Here is a 19,681-nt window from a genome sequence, read left to right as displayed (position 1 = left end):
GTCCTGTAATAAGTAAATATCAAATTGGCTTTCTCCCAAACCATTGCACTACTGACCATATATGCACCTTACACACACGAATTAATAAACATGTCAAAACCTTAACATTCTAGAGCAATATTGCCATAATTGGGACCTGGCAGTAAATAAAAGTTTAAAAAAATGAAAATCAAGATTTTCCACCCCAAAAAAACAGATGTCAGAAACACATATACATTCACCCAGAACAACACCATAATTGAACACACTAAAAATTACAGTTTTTTTTGGTCTGACCATATCTGCATCGGAAAACTTAATATGACAGTACTTAAAGAAAAAGCCCGCAGAGCATTGTATGCAATAAAAATGAAATTATTCAAAATCAACATCCCAATTAGAATTTGGACCAAAATATTTGACAGTGTAATCCTACCAATAGCTCTTTACGGAAGTGAGGTTTGGGGGCCACTCAATAAACTGGACTTTAAATGTGGGAAAAACATCCAATTGAAGCCCTACATGCAGAATTTTGCCGGAAAATTCTACAAATCCAAAGAAATACACCATCTAATGCATGTAGGGCAGAATTGGGCCGATTTCCAGTGGTAATGACAATACAGAAAAGATCATTAAAATGTTGGCTACATCTAAATTCAAGTCCAAATTCAAGTCTACAATTTAAAGCACTTCAAACCCAAGAGCTGAACCCAGAAACGAGCCCTCAGTCATCTGGTGTTGGACCTAACCAACCAAGCTGACACCAGCACTGCTTCAAAAGAAAGAATTCCAATAAACAATGCCATGAACCAATCAAAGGACTCATATTTACAACATTGGAAAAACTAAACAAAATCCCAAAGCATACTAAATTGCTATCTGGCCCTAAACAGAGAATATGAATTGGCTGATTATCTCTACTCTGTCAGAGATACGAAGCAGAGACAGATTCTTACCAAGTACAGGCTGAGTGACCACCAATTGGCAATAGAAGCCGGCAGACATAAAAAGAGAGAAATATTCCTCACCAAGAGATTCATTATTCACAGAAATTACTACATTTATTCCAAATGTTTACTTATTAAACCCAGAGGAAAAACTAAAAATACTTATGGGCGAAGGAGCAATGGCTCCTCTTGCAGCCAAATATGTATTTGCTTGCCATAGCCTGAGGGACACTGAATAATAACATCTGCATAGTAAACATGAACTTACTTATAATTAGTATTATTGTTATTACTATTATTATTATTGTTGTTGTGATTATCATTCCAAATAGTAATGGTATGGGTAGTAGGGTGAAAGTAATGATAGCAATTTAGTGGTGGTGGTGGTGGTAGTAGTAGTAGTAGTAGTAGTAGTAGTAGTAGTAGTAATGATGATGGTAGCTGTAGTACTGACGTAATGGTGAAGATGACAATTACATAGTTAGTTTTCCATGTTTAGCTTTTTATATTTATTATATTTCTATATTGACTGTTTACCATTTTATTGTTTTAATTTTTTTATTATTATTTACTACCATTTTATATTATTTGTTATTCTTTATACTTGTATTACAAGGTACACACTCACACACACACACAGAGAGAGAGAGCGAGACACACACATAGAGACACACACAGAGAGAGCGAGACACAAACACACACACACACAGAGAAAGACATGCACACACACACACACACACAGAGACACACATAGAGAGAGACACACACACAGAGAAAGACATACACACACACAGAGACAAACAGGCAACCCTCCGGTTGCTGACTAGCCTCTCTAATCGCTAGGCTACCTGCTGCCCGTGTAGATGAGTCAGATATGAGTGTTGTGGAGTGATGAGAAGTAAGCTGACACCTTGTTGTTTTCACCCCTTTTGGAGATGCTGTTGTTGACTAAGAAGTCTGATAAGCAATATGCTTGGAATCCCTCCTTCTTATCAAGTGCCAGCATGCTCTTCCTAGTCGTTCACTTCGCCAAGGGTGTCAAATGTGATTGAGACTAAATATGGCTCATAGGTTATCAGCTTACCTAAGAGATATTATATTTATATCCGTAATGTCAACTGAGTTGATTACAAACTGTGACAACCCAACAACATGTTGTTTAGAGATTGATATGTATGGTAGTGTCTACTTGGCATGTTTTCCTCTGAGGTAAATATAGAATTGATAGATGTAGTTTCAATAATTGTAGATGGTTTCAATGACCAAAACGTCATTATTAAGACCCTGAGTTTTACCAGAAACGTTGGGCTCTTCTTCCTGGTCAGGTCACATGGTTAGGTACAACTCAAGACCCTATTCATGATATGTAAACATGAAAGTGGGGTAAACTCACGCATCTTAGTCATTTTGTACGTCGAAATATTACTTCAGGAATGAAAACAATGGTTACCCCTTGGTCTTTCATCCACCTGTCTTCTGAGAAATGACAGCTCACGATAATGCCAAACGATACCATGTGTCATTGGACCCACTCTTCGAAGTCCATGAATAGCTTGGCAAAAGTTGATCCGGTCCATTTGCAAATGTATGCCAGTGAGAGGGGCCCAAAGTAAATCACTTTGGGTTTCAACTAACGTCTTTCTGAGTGAAAGTTGCACCAGGACACAGGGTAACCAACAGGTCATTTTGATTGTGTCGAGCTGTTGATCCACTGAACAGTCACAGTACTCTACTAGACAGCAGCAAATGCTGCTCTACGCTGTCAAGTCTTCTGCTCTGTCATCCTTTTAACATATTTAAAACGGGTTTCCCCATTCGCCAAATTCCCTCTTAAACAAGACACGAGAGCTCACATATATCTGATTGATTACGTTCATAATCATCATCCTTACTTACCAGAAGAGAACAAAATCACAATTGATCGGATAAGAGGAACGAGACATGCAAAAGCATGATAGACAATGATAGGTCAGACACAAGTCATGTTTAAAGGAACTTGTGAGGCATTTTTCACAGTATCGAGAAGCATAATGATAATGTCAATCAAGCTTAATTTAGATAGCATTCATATGCCATTCTGGTCTCAGAATACATACTCCACTACGTATGTATTTGGACAGTGATGTCAAAATGTTTCATGAGGTGACGGTGCAGAATGTCACCTTTTAATTTAGGGTATTTTCATACATAGACCTATCAAGTGGTTTCATTTCTTAAAAGTTAATCCGATACGTATGAAAAGACCCTCAAATAAAAGGTGACCGTCTCTACTGTCACCCTACAGGATATTTTGGATTTGAGATCAAATGTACTGGAGCCACATTTAACATCACTGTCCAAATACATGTGTAGATGAGTGGAATAGGTACCACAAACAGTATGTCCATGTCCTGTAGTTGTTGGAAATAGGTAGACGGTAAGTGTTGCTGTTACAGAATAGAAAGCAACTTCACCACCAACCAGACAGAGGTGTTGAAAAGGTGCACATAGCAAAAGGAATACTTTGAGATCACTCAAACTGTCAATGGGTCGACCTTCTTTTCATTTCAGTTATTTATGGACTTGTTTAACTTTTCCCATTGAGGCTGGAATTCAAACTTGCACCACAGAAAAATACTGTATTTAAAAAATGTTTACACTGCTTAGTGGGTGAAACACACTTGCATTTTGATGAAAGGGTGTATTTTTGCAAGTTTGCTTGAATCTGGCCCAAAATGTTATAGACAGGGAGTTCAAGTTAGTGTATCACTCAGTGACTGTTCACGGAACATCGGTGTAAAAATAACCCTGTGGCAGATGTCACAACCCTCTCTGTGGACTACTGAAAATAAGTTAAACTAGGAACGATGCTTCCCTCTACTGGAAATGAGCTAACTCAACATGAACCTGATATTGCATCATAACGAAAAGCCCCAACAGGGTAGTTCCATTACAATTTGGCAATTCATGTTGCTACAACAACCTTCAGACAAAAAAAAGTGCCAACTTCTGAAAAGATAAGTTTGACAGTAAAATACTGAACAATAAAGGGTAGGCTAAACTTTGTGGAAATGATAGTGAAATATTTGACCTAAGATTCTAGAGCAGTGAAACTGCTGTATAAGGCTATAACAAAACAATAACCTAATCTGGCGAACGCCAATAGCAACACAGTAGGGAATGTTGGGCATTATGATACTATACATCCTGTCATATTACACTAGTATGTGGGATCAGGATTATCCATTTTTGTAGACCAATGACCTATGTTCACACAGCATCATGCAGCCAGAGATGTAAGAGGAAGCGAGACATTCCACTCGCAAATATTTATTTCTGGTTCATCTAGTCACTGAACAGACCCCGCTACTGTCACATTGGTCTACGGGAGAACCACCCCTTAAGCAGACTAACCATATTCCCCCCAATGGTAAAGATGTCACTTATCCATCTTTGATTCATGCCACCCTTACCTACAGTAAGCCCTGATCTGATAAAGTAATAAAAGCTATCATGGAACCCTTGCTCTCAAATCATGATCAGGCTACAAAACCCAATCCAAATAAAAGAAACATTCCACCTCTTAATATTTCAATCTAATGAAAAAACAAATTACTGTAGTGGCACTGTTTAGGCCTACAAATAAGCTAGTCCTAAGTACAGGCTGAAATCCACCCTTAACCCTCCTACCCACCCCTGTGGATCTGAAACTATTGGATAGGCATAAGCAATATAGGGAAAATACCGCCAAGCCGTTCAAATCTACAGGAGTGCCATGGCTCAGTGTAAAATTCAGCAAATGTAGGTGAGCATTCCAAACACTGTACATTAGCAGCACACCATTTAGTTCCAGTGATGACCGAATCAGTACACCGCTGCTACTTTGTCCCCCTGTACAGTACATTTCTGTATGCTTCTCTTCTGACAAAAGGAGAGCAATCATTCAAATCAAACCTATTAAGGTTCTACTTCAGCAGTTTAGCCTACCTAGCAGCAGTAGGTGGGAATTGTATGTTCAAAATAGGATCATCAACGCGACAGGTGGCATCCATTTAGAGTACTTTAAAATAAACTACCATTACAGTTAACTTTGGTCCACAACATGTCTACACACATTGGTCATTGAACAAGAAAAACACAAATCTTCACCTTGAACACATTTTTATTTTTTCTTAAACTGCACAAGTGAAATGTGGGGCCATTGCAGATGAACTGATGGGGCGTCTGCACCCCAGGCGTTGGTTTGGCATCTCACAACTTGGCCGGGCACTGCAAGGAAAGATGTGGGAATTCATTACATTTATGCACGTACCATTTTTTTAACAGCAAAATAACAGACCCAAGGACACAATTGACACCTATTCCTGGGATTACATACAAGTGGAAGTAGAGCCGAATGATTTCCCAGTCCACCGACACAATTATTTACCTTATACCCTAAAGTAATACTTTTAGAGGCCGTGGTGAGTGGTTGACTTCCCTTGAGGGACATTGATAGCAACATTGGTTTATAGTTCCCTTAGATTTTCACACCAAAAGCTACTTCAGGAATGGGCACCCCTCCTGCAGGATTGCATTCCAGCCCTACTTCGACACACCTGATTCCTAAACTGCTCCTCACGACCACGATTAACTGAATCAGGCTGAAGCAAAAACATGCCCACCCAACTACTGTCTAGGAGTACACATGACTGCCTTAATATCAGGGCTCTCCAACCCTGTTCCTGGAGAACTACGATCCTGTATGTTCACTCCAACCCTGATTCGAATAATTAGCTGGTTGATATGCTTAATCAGGTGAGTTCCAACTGGTGTTGGAGTGATCCTACAGGAGTATAGCTCTCCAGGAACCGGGTTGGAGAGCCCTGCTTGACATGGACAATAGTATGGCCCACACCTTTATCGCAGCCTCCTGGCTTCTCTTTCAGACTCCAGAAGTGTCAGCACATCACCCTCTCTGACCGGCCCCTTCACATTCCTGATGATCGACCGGTTGCTGTCATCCATGAACTCCACACGGACCTGAGACAGACAGGATACATTAGAACATGCAACAGCCACACACTACACTGTTTACAGATTCCATAACACAGAACCAAGGACCTAAATAATATATCTGATCACACCAAGTGTTAAAACTAGTGCATTTCTATTAATAAATTGCATTTCAATGTATTGACAGTTGGGATACACATCTGTCATTGATTAGCTACCTACTTTGTTTTACCATGACATGTTAGCTGGCTAATTTAGTGACCTTTTGCCACAACCAATCTAACTATGCAGGATACTTATACATTAGCATGTGGTATAGCCAGAAGAACAGACGTGGAATCAAGGACTACTAGTTAGTGCACAATACATCACCATTAGCAAGCTAACTTTGCTAACCATCAATATTGATTATCTGATTGGCTATCAAGTTAGCTAATACTACTAGCGTTTCAGTAACACATACCTGGGTACACTGTCCCTGGGAACCAGTTCTCCCGAGCACCTTGGTGACCTGGAGAAGGAGTGTAAAACGGTTAGTTAGCCAACTACACATCGGAGGTAACGTGGGATGTAAGAGTGCCTGTTTTTCAGCTAAATTACCCAGCGAGTTTTAAGCTAGATAAATTAATGGTTGCTGTAATTTAGCACTTCCAGCACGCGCAGCTCACCAAGCTATGATGCTCCTTTCAAGTATAAACGTGGCAGGAACTTTTTTTAAATTAGCTCAAATGAAACACTGAGTATTTACGAATGTACACATTAATATCTTGAAAGTCTCTTAAATATGATTGCGTTTTCTTACTCTTGCAAGCTTGATCGGCTGCACGCGGCTGGCATCCATATTGTCAGGTTGACTGGAAAGGAAGTCACGTGGTGAGAATACGGTATATATTCAAACTGTAATCCAAAATATTTTCAATTTTTAATACATTTACGCACTTTATAATTCTATTATTTCATATTATGTATGATATGCTTTCAAAAATACATCTCCCTGGATTAAAAACATAGTATTATTAAAATAAATGTACATTTCCGGTTCCGGTATTGTGGTTCATTCCACTCCATAAAATAGGCGGATGGGGGGATGAATAATCAGTATGATGCCTTTGATTTCTAATTATAGTTGCATAAAAAATATATATTATTTTATAGGTATATTTTCATCGCAAAGACAAAGCCCGCTAAACTAATTAAAGCAGTGTGGAGTCTCACATCAATATAAAGTTGAATTTCGAAGGACTAGACAAAACAAATGCACTTGTAATGGCACTTACAAATATAGTCTATCAATAAAATGTGTCTATCAATGAAAATTTGAAGGATGTTTAATTATTATTATTATTTTTTTTAATTAACCTTTATTTAACTAGGCAAGTCAGTTATGAACAAATTCTTATTTACAATGATGGCCTACCAAAAGGCAAAAGGCCTCCTGCGGGGACGGGCTGGGATTAAAAATACAAAATAAAAATAAAATATAGGACAAAACACACATCACGACAAGAGAGACACCACAACACTACATAAAGTGAGACCTAAGACAACAACATAGCATGGGAGCATCACAGCATGGTAGCAACACAACATGGTACAAACATTATTGGGCAAAGACAACGGCAAGAAGGTAGAGACAACAATACATCAGGCGAAGCAGCCACAACTGTCAGTAAGTGTCCATGATTGAGTCTTTGAATGAAGAGATCGAGGTAAAACTGTCCAGTTGAGTGTTTTTTTTTCAGCTCGCTCCAGTCGCTAACTGCAGCGAACTGAAAAGAGTAGCGACCCAGGGATGTGTGTGCTTTGGGGACCTTTAACAGAATGTGACTGGCAGAATGGGTGTTGTATGTGGAGGATGAGGGCTGCAGTAGGTATCTCAGATAGGGCGGAGTGAGGCCTAAAATTGTTTATAAATAAGCACCAACCAGTGGGTCTTGCGACGGGTATACAGAGATGACCAGTTTACAGAGGAGTATAGAGTGCAGTGATGTGTCCTATAAGGAGCATTGGTGGCAAATCTAATGGCCGAATGGTAAAGAACATCTAGCCGCTGGAGAGCACCCTTACCTGCCGATCTATAAATTACGTTTCTGTAATCTAGCATGGGTAGGATGGTCATCTGAATCAGGGTTAGTTTGCCAGCTGGGGTGAAAGAGAGTGATTACGATAGAGGAAACCAAGTCTAGATTTAACCTTAGCTGCAGCTTTGATATGTGCAGAGAGAAGGACAGTGCACCGTCTAGCAATACTCCCAAGTACTTATATGAGGTGACTACCTTAAGCTCTAAACCCTCAGAGGTAGTAATCACACCGGTTGAGAGAGGGGCATTCTACTTACCAAACCACATGACGTTTGTTTTGGAGGTGTTCAGAACAAGGTTAAGGGCAGAGATTACATTTACATTGTTTACTAACATTGGAGTAAAACAAGCTTATATTTTGGGGTTGAACTATGCTCACGAGGCATTTATAAATTATGTTCTTCAAGAAACAATGGGTACATATCATTAATTTATTAGGTCCAAAAATGGATGTAGTAACAGCAGATTGCTACTTTAATGTAGAAATACTGTCTATAGGCCAGTGGAAATAAGGGGGAATTGATCTGCACGATAAAATTGCAACCAATGGGATTAATGTGAAATGATGGAGGTTGGAATGAATGCATAGATATGAAGGTATACGTGAGGTTGTTTACTGTGATTCCTTTCTGTCCAGTTTGAATTGCATGTACCTGTAAGCCTTTAATAGCCCTGTCACAAATGAACGACTGCTGTCTCTGCTCTGCATTTCCCTCCTCCCAGCACCAAATCCTTAAATCACAACACTAATCCTCACTGACAGTATTTTTAACTCCTGTTAGGATAGAAAGAACAGCAATGAAATGAGAGAATCAGTGAGGAGGATGAATCCCCAACTCATGCTCTAGATCGTCTTGCACGTCCAATCAAACACGGCATAGCTTTTCCTCTCCCTGCTGAATTTGGAAGAAAAGGATGAAGAAAATCATCCTTTTGTTATTCTTCATTTCGAGGAATGAAAAACGTGTGGGATATTGGATTTACTGGTAATGTCTTTCTTTAATGACTTAACTTTCACTGGGTGAGCAAGATTTATTTTCTTCTCATAGATTTCCAATGGAACAACCTTCAAGAAACCCTTGCCACCTAAAAAAGTGGCGCTCCAGTTTGTTTGCCAGTGTGAAGCTGAACACCAGCTTATCCCAGAGCGCAGAGGAACCAGACACTACCTTCCCTTTTGGGCAGGAAAGCTCTGTGAAAGCATGGACGTCTATGGACTACCTAGGCAGCCCTGCTCCTCAGACAGTGGTTCTGAAGGAGAAAAGGCCAGAGAAGAAAAGGGAGAAAGAAAAATGTGTCGCCAGACAATCCAACATATTCACAATCAATGTCAGTGGGAAAGTCTTTCAATTCCCAATCCACCTAGTTCTCCTCTACCCAAAAACCAGGATTGGCTCTCTGGCCCTCTGTACCGATCCTATGAAGAGGATGACACTCTGTGACGACTATTCGGTCCGCAAAAATTAGTTCTTCTTTGACCGGGACACCACTTTCTTCCATTACATCTTCCACTTCTGCTGCAGTAATGTCATGTGGGTGATGGAGAGTCTATGCCCGCTCAATTTTGAGGAGGAGATGAACGTCTGGGGTCTGCGCATTAGGGACACTCCGAGGTGTTGCCGCATCCTGTTTGAAGAAAAGGTGGATGAGATCAAAGATGGCCTGAAGGTCAACCAGGAGCTGATCGACGAGATCAAGCCGGCCCACGGGGGCGAGGAGGCCATGTTCAAGACCATGTTCCTGGGGGGGGTTCCGCAAGGCCCTCTGGGACCTGATGGAGAACCCTTACTCCTCATTAGTGGCTAAGGGCATCGCCGTGTTCTCCAATCTTTTCGTCCTCATCTCCATTGTGGCGATGACCCTCAACACGGTGAAGGAGCTGAGGAAGTACACCATCTACGGCAAGACTTACATGGAGTGTGTGGAGATCGTCTCCATCGTATTCTTCACCTTTGAGTACCTATTGAGGCTGCTCACCACCTGTGACATCAAAGACTTTGTGAAAAGTGCTCTAAACTTTGTGGACCTTTTGGCCGTCATGCCCTACTTCATCCAGATTATTTTTGAGATTTTCACAGACGTAAATGATGCCAGTGCCCAGGAGGACCTGAAGACCATGGCCTGGGTCAGCAAGGTTAGCAAGGTGCTCAAGGTGGTCAAGCTCATGCGCATCTTCCGCATCCTCAAGTTGGCCAAGCATTCCACGGGCATGCAAGCGTTTGGCTTCACCATCCGGCAGTGCTCAAAGCAGGTGTGCTGCCTTTTCCTGTTCATTATCCTGGGCATCTTCACCTTCTCGGCCCTCATGCACTTTGTGGAGCTGGACCAGCCAGGCACCCCCTTCAGCAGCATACCTGACGCTTGGTGGTGGGCCGCTGTGAGTAAACAACTCCATCTTCTTTATGTTTTGTCTTCTGTACAATATGCTCTATGTTTCAGTTCTTCTCCTATGGTATGCCACTTCTATTTTAGCAACATACTTTTGGTCATGTAGTGTATGTGGACACCTGCTCATCAAAAATCTAATTTCAAAATCATGGGAATTAATATGGAGCTGGTCCCCCTTTTGCTGCTATAACAGCTTCCACTCTTCTGGGAAGGCTTTCCACTAGATGTTGGACCATTGCTGCGGGGACTTGCTTCCATTCAGCCACAAGAGCATTGGTGACGTGGGCATTGATGTTGGGCGATTAGGCCGGGCTCACAGTCGATGTTCCAATTCATCCCAAAGGTGTTCGATGTGGTTGAAGTCAGGGCTCTGTGCACGCCAGTCACGTTCTTCCACACCGATCGCGACACACCATTTCTGTATGGACTTCGCCTTGTGGACGAGGGCATTGTCATGCTGAAACAGGAAAGGGCCTTCCCCAAAATGTTGCCACAAAGTTGGAGGCACAGAATAGTCTAGAATGTCATTGTATGCTGTAGAGTTAAGATTTCCCTTCACTGGAACTAAGGGGCCCGAACCACGAAAAACAACCCCAGACCATTATTCCTCCTCTACCAAACGTTATAGTTGGCACCATGCATTGGGGAAGGTAGCGTTCTCCTGACATCCGCCAAACCCAGATTAGTCCGTCGGACTGCCAGATGGTGATGCGTGATTCATCACTCCAGAGAACGCGTTTCCACTGCTCCAGAGTCCAATGGCGGCGAGCTTTACACCACTCCAGCCAACGCTTGGCATTGCGCATGGTGATCTCAGGCTTGTGTGTGGCTGCTCGGCCATGGAAATCCATTTCATGAAGCTCCCGACGAACAGTTCTTGTGCTGACGTTGCTTCCAGAAGCAGTTTGGAACTTGGTAGTGAGTGTTGCAACTGAGGGTAGACGATTTTTACCTGCTACGCGCTTCAGCACTCGGCGGTCCCATTCTGTGAGCATGTGTGGCCTACCACTTCGCGGCTGAGCCGTTGTTGCTCCTAGGCGTTTCCACTTCACAATAACAGCACTTACAGTTGGCAAACTGACCGTGCCATGTTGAAAGTCACTGAGTTCTTCAGTAAGGCCATTCTACTGCCATTGTTTATCTATGGAGATTACATGGCTGTGTGGTCAATTTTATACACCTGTCAGCAGCGGGTTTGGCTGAAATAGCCGAATCCGCAGACTTTTGTGTATATATATTGTATTTGCAAATGGCTTTTTCAGGCATTTACCTCTTATTTGAACTCTCAATTGATGTAGCCAGTGGCAGTATACATAAAGGATCAATTTCCTGTTTGTGGTTAACTTTCATCATGAGGAAAGAGGCATAACAAGATTTTCATGACAAAAATGCTTTTCTGTTTTGAATTTCTCAGTATCATATTGTAAGTCTTTGTTGTTCCCAGAACTGTTTCCGTACCTGACATACTGTTCATGATTAGTGTTGTAACTAACATCTGTAACATCTGTAACTAACATCAACTATAATCATGACCTAGACCAGTGATTAATGTCAGGCTTACTCCCAAGTGCTGTGTGATAATGTTTTTTTTTAAGAAGGGCTAATAATGTTTTTTTTTAAACCTATACTGCGCAGAAAATATTGCAAGTTTTGAGGAGTTTGGTGTGGGCTTGTTTCCTTTACCTAGGCTCCTTCATTTGGTTGAATCCAGATTCAAGTGGAAATATGCAGTATATTCTCTCAGCATAAGAAACCAGGGTGTCCTGTATAGTATGTGGCTTTTACTGAGATGTTCTTTGAGATTAACAACACAACACCATTTCCCTCTTTGTCCTACAGGTCAGTATCTCCACTGTGGGCTATGGTGACGTGGTGCCCATCTCCTATATGGGTCGCTGCGTGGCATTTGGCTGCATCTCCTTTGGCATCATCCTCAATGGAATGCCCATCTCAATCCTCTTCAACAAGTTCTCCGACCACTACACCAAGCTCAAGGCCCAGGAGTACACCCAGACCACAGGCCCAAGAGTACGCACCTTTCGGATCAAGAAACGTTTGCGGCGAAAGTTCGATGGCTGCTTCGAACCACAGCCTTCGGACGGCTCTGACAATCGTTACACCGCGTACCATCCGAGCAGGAATTAGAACCGTGTGGGTGTTGAGTGAGATCCTAACGCCAATGCTGGTTACTAACCTTAAATGCCTTTCTCGCCCTCACGCTGGAAACCCCATCTGCCTCTGACAATGTTCTAAGCCTGAGGCTGTAGGAAAGTAAACGTCGGGCAGAGGAGGCATCGGGATCGGTTTCTAAGAATAGCAACCTGATGCAGCTAAGCTGAGCGGAATCAACTTTTTTTATCAGGCATTCATGCCTATAATTGTGTAATGAACAACATTTATTAGGCAACGTTGCACAAACCACTATAGGAGCTGAGGGATGGACTGCATCCATTGGAGTGTTTACTAATAAACATTTGTTTTTTGGCCTAAGTAGGTCTAAAATATCTATCAAATGTGCTGGCTGTCAATATTGAAATCAGCACATGAAATTAGGCCTTCTTAGTTTATTATAACGTGGTAAAATACACTATTGCAGTTTGGTGATACTTTCAGTAGGTAGTTGCTTCTCAGTTCCAGTCAGAAAATGAACATTCAACTAATGAATTGAAATGTATTAGAAAACTACAATATTTACAGTATAGTAGAACTGAACCCAACTCTGACATGGTACTAAGCACTACCCTAAATCTCTACATTATGGGCAATAATCAGTTAAAGCTATACTATACTTAAAATGTATTCAAATAGACAGTACTACAGTGCCTTCAGAAAGTTTGGATACCCCTTGACTTATTCCACATTTTGTTGTTACAGCTTGAATTCAAAATTTATTAAATTGGTTGTTTCTCACTTATCTACACACAATACACCATAATGACAAATTGAAAACATGTTTTTTGAAATATTAGATAATTTATCAAAAATTAAGTACAGAAATATCTAATTTACATAAGTATTCAACCCCTCTGAGTCAATACCTGTTAGAATCACCTTTGGCAGCGATAACAGCTGTGAGTCTTTCTGGTTAAGTCTCTAAGAGCTTTCCACACCTGGATTGTTCAACATTTAACCATTATTCTTTTCAAAAGTCTTCAAGCTCTGTCAAATTGGTTGTTGATCATGGCTAGACAACCATTTTCAGGTCTTGACATAGATTTTCAAGTAGAATAAAGGTCAAAGCTGTAACGCGGCCACTCAGGAACATTCACTGTCATCTTGTTGAACAACTCCAATGTAGATTTGGCCTTGTGTTTTAGGTTATTGTCCTGCTGAAAGGAGAATTCATCTCCCATTGTCTGGTGGAGACTGAACCAGGTTTTCCTCTAGGATTTTGCCTGTGTCTAGCTCCATTCCGTTTTTTTTTATCCTGAAAAACTCCCCAGTCCTTAACGATTACAAGCATACCCATAACATGATGCAGCCACCACTATGGCGCATAACACATATGGAATCATGTAGTAGCCAAAAAAGTGTTAAACAAATGTTTGAGATTCTTCAAAGTAGCCGCCCTTTGCCTTGATGACAGCTTTGCACACTCTTGACATTCTCTCAACCAGCTTCATGAAGTAGTCACCTGGAATGCATTTCAATTAACAGGTGTGCCTTGTTAAAAGTTAATTTGTGGATTTTTTTGTGTTGTGACAAGGTAGGGTTGGTATTCGTCTTTTACCTATTTGTGAGACGCAGAGTAGGTGAATAGCTGATCTCCGCATGTATGGTTCCCACTATGAAGCATGGCGGAGGAGGCGTGATGGTGTGGGGATGCTTTGCTGTTGACACTGTGTGATTTATTTAGAATTCAAGGCACAGTTAACCAGCACGGCTACCACAGCATTCTGCAGTGATACGCCACCCCATCTAGTTTGCGCTTAGTGGGACTATCATTTGTTTTTCCACACGACAGGGCTGTGTAAGGCTGTGTAAGGGCTGGAGTGCTGCATCAAATGACCTGGCTTCCACCTGGCCTCCACAATCACCCGACCTCAACCCAAATGAGTGAAGGAAAAGCAGCCAAAGTGCTCAGCATGTGTGGGAACTCCTTCAAGACTGTTGGAAAATAATTCCTCATGAAGCTGGTTGAGAGAATGCCAAGAGTGTGTAAAGCTGTCATCAAGGCAAATGATGGCTACTTTGAAGAATCTAATTTTTTGGTTACTACATGATTCCATATGTGTTATTTCATAGTTTTGATGTCTTTACAATTTTTCAACAATGTAGAAAATAGTAAAAATAAAGAAAAACCCTTGAATGAGTAGGTGTGTCCTAACGTTTGACTGGTACTGTATACAATGTATTATACATTTTTTACGCATATTTAACCAATGTTTGGGGTAGGTACAAAACTACCATCATACCTTCATTCATTTTTTCGGTACCGCTTTCCATAGAGGGATAATAGTTTGTAGGTCAAACCGTTCGGATGCTACAGAAGTTTTCATGAGTAGACTGATTTCCGGGATGTCTCATGGTCTGACAAACACTGCTCTAGCGCTGACACCTTTCACCGCAGATGCAGAAGTGCTACAGAAACAGATACCTCTAGCTTTAACTGACATATTTTGATGGGGATTTTTTTAATTATGTAACTTAGATTGTGCATCAATCGACTCTAGGGGGTTAACTATAACATGTTACCACAACTAGTTAATCAGTGATAATATGGAAAGATGAAGCCAACTACAAAAAACAACTGCACATCTGTGTGGGAAATAATAATACGAGGTTTGATTTAAATAACAAACAAAACAACTTTCTGCTCTACATTGGTAAAACGTATTTGACAATAATTAAATCTATATTCAAGGTTGAAATGTGTGTCTCTCACACAACTACAGACAGAATATTAAGCTACAAGTGACAAATTGAAACATTGTGCGCTCTCTGATATGACATTAATTTAAATCATAATAATTTCAGATATAATAGAATGTGATTGATAAACAAAAGGTTATTTCACTTTCCCAGCTGTCCACCTCCTTGACAGCTAGCAACGTCAATCTATTGTCATGAATGAGAGATTTCCGCTAGATGGCCAATTTGCAAATTCAAAATGGACTATATTGTAAAAACTCATGAAAACAAAAATGTGCTGTTTTGGTCTTAATTTAAGGTTAGGGTTACGCATTAGAGTAAGCAGTGTGGTTAAGGTTAGGTTTAAAATCTGATTTTATGACTTTGTGGCTGTGCCAGCTAGTGACCAGTCTGCAGCGCTGCCTCCAGAACAAGATTCATTACGAAAAATGCCAACCTGCATGTTCAACATCAATTAAAGTGTCTTCTAGTGTCAACCTGGAGCCAAGTAGGGAAAGACAGGGAATGCACCCAAGGCTACACACACACACACACACACACTGTGAAAGGAGTCCGTGTGACGGCTGTGACTCCACCATGGGACTCCTTGATATTGCTATTCTAGATATGATGCACTTTGAATTTTATTGTCTGCATATTTTATTTTAAGGCGAACAAAACAAGATGTAGCTGAAGCTCAATGCCAAGTACCGCATAATGTGCGTATTCAACAAATGTTTGAAATATGAAGCTGTGGTATGAATGCGCATGGTAAGTCGTTATCCTTGACTTTGTTTTGCACCTGCATCCTGATTTTATTAGCTCCCCTTCTTCTAGATAAGTCCAGACACATAGCCACAGATGGTAAATAACACTTCTCAAAGGAAATATGCAAACTAATCACAGAGAATACATACACATATCAACATTTTCAAAAAATAAAAACTCCCTAAATGTGAAGATTTATGGAGTAAGTTATGTGCCATATTTTCACAGTAGAGGCTCATCGGGGTTAGATAATGAAATATTTCATAATGGTAGGACACAACACAGCAACTTTATTGTCCATATGTTACAGGGAACAATGGAAATGAGTCTTCCACTCACTCCCTTTTTCTCAGCGCCTGGCCCAGGATTCAAACCAGCCACCTTTCAGCCACCGGTCCAACTCCTTAGCCACTGGGCTACCTATAACAAAAGTCTGATTTATTATCCATCAGGTCAATATATGGATCACCCTATGGTTTTGGGGCCATAAGAGGCTTTTCTTGAATATGAGTAAACTAAATCTTTATAATGAAAAGGAAAAACAATTTCAGATCACCTGGAAGTATTAATTTTCCTATACTTGCACCACTAACCCCAGTTCATAATCCCCATGCTATAGATCACCATTTGACATGTATTTATCTCAAATGAGAGTTCCAGCCTTGAGGGGAACTCTCTTTTACATGTAGTGATCTCAAGATCAGGACATCCTTTTCCTTGGCCAAGGGCGAATGGCTCCTTACGAGAATCCCGGCCTGGAATAGACAGCAGGGCACTATATAAGGCCCTAGGAAGCTCTCACAAGCTACACATCACATCCCTCCTCACCTCATCGTACCATACCTGCTGCATCGATTGGATTTACTTGGGCGTAAACCTCCTCATCGACATCATGGATGCTAAGTGTCTTGTGTCTCTTGTGGTAGTTCTCATGGTTGGGGTGTATGGGACCCACGGGCAGGATGTCAGGGTGAAGCTGTGTGGGAGAGAGTTTATCCGTATGGTAGTCACATCGTGTGGGAGCTCCAGACTGAGGCGCTCCACTCCGGAGCTTGGACAACACCCCGTCAGCCACCACAGTGAGTACAACTCTCAAGGACCTAATAACTTGTTTCCATATGTTTATTATGCTGCTGTTTGTGCTGGAGTTCAGTTTAGTTGAATCCGAAAGGCATACATGTATTTTTATACTGAAACGCATCCAACTGGGTACACACTGGTTGAATCAACATTGTTTCAATGTTGAATCAACATAGACATTAAATTGACGTCTGTGCCCAGTGGGACGAGAATGGAGGTTGGGGGTAAATGGAATCCTCTTCTCAAACAAGCTGACATCCAAAGCACGAAGTATATGAGGATGGAGTTGGAGAACCTCTCCCGAGAACCATTACGGAAGTTGTAGAATTGAGCATTTTTCAATCACCTGAAACAGAGCCATAATCATCATTCTTTTTTTCTGCATAGGTTATCTTCTTTACCTGTTCCATTGTCATTTTAATGAGGGTGTCCTTCTGACTGTAAATCCCACATCTCAATGTACTGCAATAACATGCCTAAGATATTACATACAAATTACAAAACAGTACATGGGATCATAACACATATCATCAATACAGGCACATATCATGGAGTCATAATTAATACAGTAATATCATGATATTTTAACACTTAGCGTGCCAGATTACATTTAAAACAAGCATTTTCTCTGCATATCTAAGCTTACCACTTGAGCTGTCTGTATCCTCCTGACTGGTGGTTCCTTTTTAAAAGAAACTAAATATGTTTACTCTGTATCTCTGCAAAATCTGGTTAAAAGATTGAAAGGAATGTGAGTCTTAATCAGTACATTTAGTAATTGGTTGCTAAAGTCTAGCAACCTTCCAGCAGATAGCTAAGATAGTTAGACAATCTACTCTAATTTGATTGATAGGTTCCCGATTTCCCGACCTTATAACTATCTGGCTAGCTAGCTAAAGCCAACTTTATAAAATTGCTAGGTGGTAGTATTTCAGAGAAACAACAAAACATTTTTGTTTTATTTATTCATCAAGAAGGAATGAATAGGCTACATAGCTTGATCAAATTAATTTACAAACATACCTCCTGCGAGTGCTGCCCATCACCGACTGCTAAAATCAAATCAAACCCTGTGTGTCACTCTTAACTCTTCTTCTTGCTCCGTGGTGCACCTTCGAAGTAACCACTTCGAGTAGGGGGTTCCAGCCAGAGTGCCCCCTCCGCAAAATACCACTGACAGATATTTTTATAAACAATTTTGATAAAACATGGGCTTAAAAATTAAGTTTAGTAACTCATTTAACATCTACAAAATGTCAAAACAGGACAAATCCCGAGTGGCGCAGCAGTCTAAGTATCTCAGTGCTGGAGGCATCACTACAGACCCTGGTTCGATTCCAGGCTGTATCACAACCGGTCGTGATTGGGAGTCCCGGGTTTGGCCGGAGTAGACTGCATTGTAAATAAGAATGTATTCTTAACAGACTTGCCTAGTTAAATAAAGGTTAAATAAAAATAACAAATTCAATTCTGAGGGGGCATGTGCCCTTGTACCCCCTATAGGCATGACACCTCTGCTGACATCTGCCTAAATTGTGAATGATACTTAATTTTGTTTTTTCCTTCTACAGGGGTAACTCTGGATTGGCTGAACAGCAATCAGTTTGCCAACCTGAGGACTTCAGAGACTGGTGAAGATGTGGTGACACAGCAAGATGACCAGGACTCCACAGAGAGTATGACAGAAGACCAGCAGACCCATCCAGGGTTTCCCAGCACACCTCCACAGGTCCAGGGAGACATGGAGCCTTCAACCGTCCCTCTGGGGTACACCGTGTCCTCCCGTACCCGCCGAGACGTGGGGCCTGCTGGGGTGTGTTGCCGATCCGGCTGCACCATGAGCGAGCTGGTCCAATATTGCTAAGCTAAAGCTAATGCTAGACAAGAGTAACATTTCACAAGGAATTGTTGGTCAGCCATTGCTTGGTTAGCCATTGGAATGATGGAATAGGTTAAAATCAGGTTAATTTACATTGGTTGGGATGTTTGAAGGGCCAGTTTGCAGTTGCCAAACCTTTGCATTAGAGCTAATGCAGTTAGTTCTACTGAAATGCTTTACTAAAATGTTAATGTTGTTTTCTTGATATCATGAATTGTGTGTTAATCTAATCATTAGAATATTGTTGTGGAATGACTTGTGTAATGACAAAATCAAGACAAAAAGAATGTTGTCGAAAGAGGCTTTATTTATAATAATAATAAGTATTATTTATCATATTAATATTATACTTGATTCTCACCTGCACAATGAAGGACAACAGAAAATGCCAAATGAGAGTTGTCAAGAAACATTCCTGTTCATCTTCAATCACAATGTAATAAAGCTTTTGAAGATCATCGGTGAGTGGTGGTTACTTAATATTTGTCTGTCTTATGCAAACCATGCTTTTCTGACTTCAAACAGGGACAATAACCACTCACTTCTCCACAATGTGTTGCGAGCTCCATGCCATGTTAAGTGCTTTGAAACCTATAGCGACATGTGCTATACAGTAGAAATGCAATCGATCCATGTATCACAGAGAAGGCATCACTCCCACAGAGCATCCCTCTCTAGTAAATATCAAATGATCAGCCTGCCCTCTCACTCCACTTGAAGCAATTTCCATTCTC

At 41.0% G+C, this 19,681-nt stretch overlaps 2 protein-coding genes and 1 pseudogene across 2 annotated transcripts; 2 read left to right on the top strand and 1 right to left on the bottom strand.

Moving 5' to 3' along the window:
* Nucleotides 1-5,049: 5,049 nt before the first annotated feature.
* On the bottom strand, nucleotides 5,050-6,778 carry LOC120055504 (40S ribosomal protein S28). The gene is made up of 4 exons (XM_039003368.1): nucleotides 6,703-6,778; nucleotides 6,364-6,411; nucleotides 5,803-5,927; nucleotides 5,050-5,174 (listed from the first exon to the last, which is right to left on the bottom strand). The coding sequence occupies exons 1-3, from the start codon at nucleotides 6,739-6,741 to the stop codon at nucleotides 5,805-5,807; spliced, it is 210 nt and encodes a 69-aa protein (XP_038859296.1). The 5' UTR covers nucleotides 6,742-6,778; the 3' UTR covers nucleotides 5,050-5,174; nucleotides 5,803-5,804.
* Nucleotides 6,779-9,193: 2,415 nt separating this feature from the next.
* Nucleotides 9,194-12,514, top strand: LOC120056273 (annotated as a pseudogene).
* A 4,366-nt stretch (nucleotides 12,515-16,880) lies between these two features.
* On the top strand, nucleotides 16,881-18,932 carry LOC120055691 (relaxin-3-like). The gene is made up of 2 exons (XM_039003584.1): nucleotides 16,881-17,067; nucleotides 18,640-18,932. The coding sequence occupies exons 1-2, from the start codon at nucleotides 16,881-16,883 to the stop codon at nucleotides 18,930-18,932; spliced, it is 480 nt and encodes a 159-aa protein (XP_038859512.1).
* The last annotated feature ends 749 nt before the right edge of the window (nucleotides 18,933-19,681 follow it).

This window comes from Salvelinus namaycush, chromosome 11 (assembly GCF_016432855.1).
Source record: "Salvelinus namaycush isolate Seneca chromosome 11, SaNama_1.0, whole genome shotgun sequence".
In the NCBI taxonomy this organism is placed as follows: domain Eukaryota; kingdom Metazoa; phylum Chordata; class Actinopteri; order Salmoniformes; family Salmonidae; genus Salvelinus; species Salvelinus namaycush.
This window is presented reverse-complemented; position numbering and strand designations above follow the sequence as displayed.

Bases quoted from the DNA above. Each gene is read 5' to 3' on its own strand.
- LOC120055504 (XM_039003368.1), bottom strand. From the start codon at position 6,741: ATGGATGCCAGCCGCGTGCAGCCGATCAAGCTTGCAAGA. The intron at 6,412-6,702 runs GTAAGAAAACGC...CTCCTTCTCCAG, and splicing joins AGCCGATCAAGCTTGCAAGA to GTCACCAAGGTGCTCGGGAG. The intron at 5,928-6,363 runs GTATGTGTTACT...TGTCTGTCTCAG, and splicing joins CCCAGGGACAGTGTACCCAG to GTCCGTGTGGAGTTCATGGA.
- LOC120055691 (XM_039003584.1), top strand. From the start codon at position 16,881: ATGGATGCTAAGTGTCTTGTGTCTCTTGTGGTAGTTCTCATGGTTGGG. The intron at 17,068-18,639 runs GTGAGTACAACT...TTCCTTCTACAG, and splicing joins ACACCCCGTCAGCCACCACA to GGGTAACTCTGGATTGGCTG.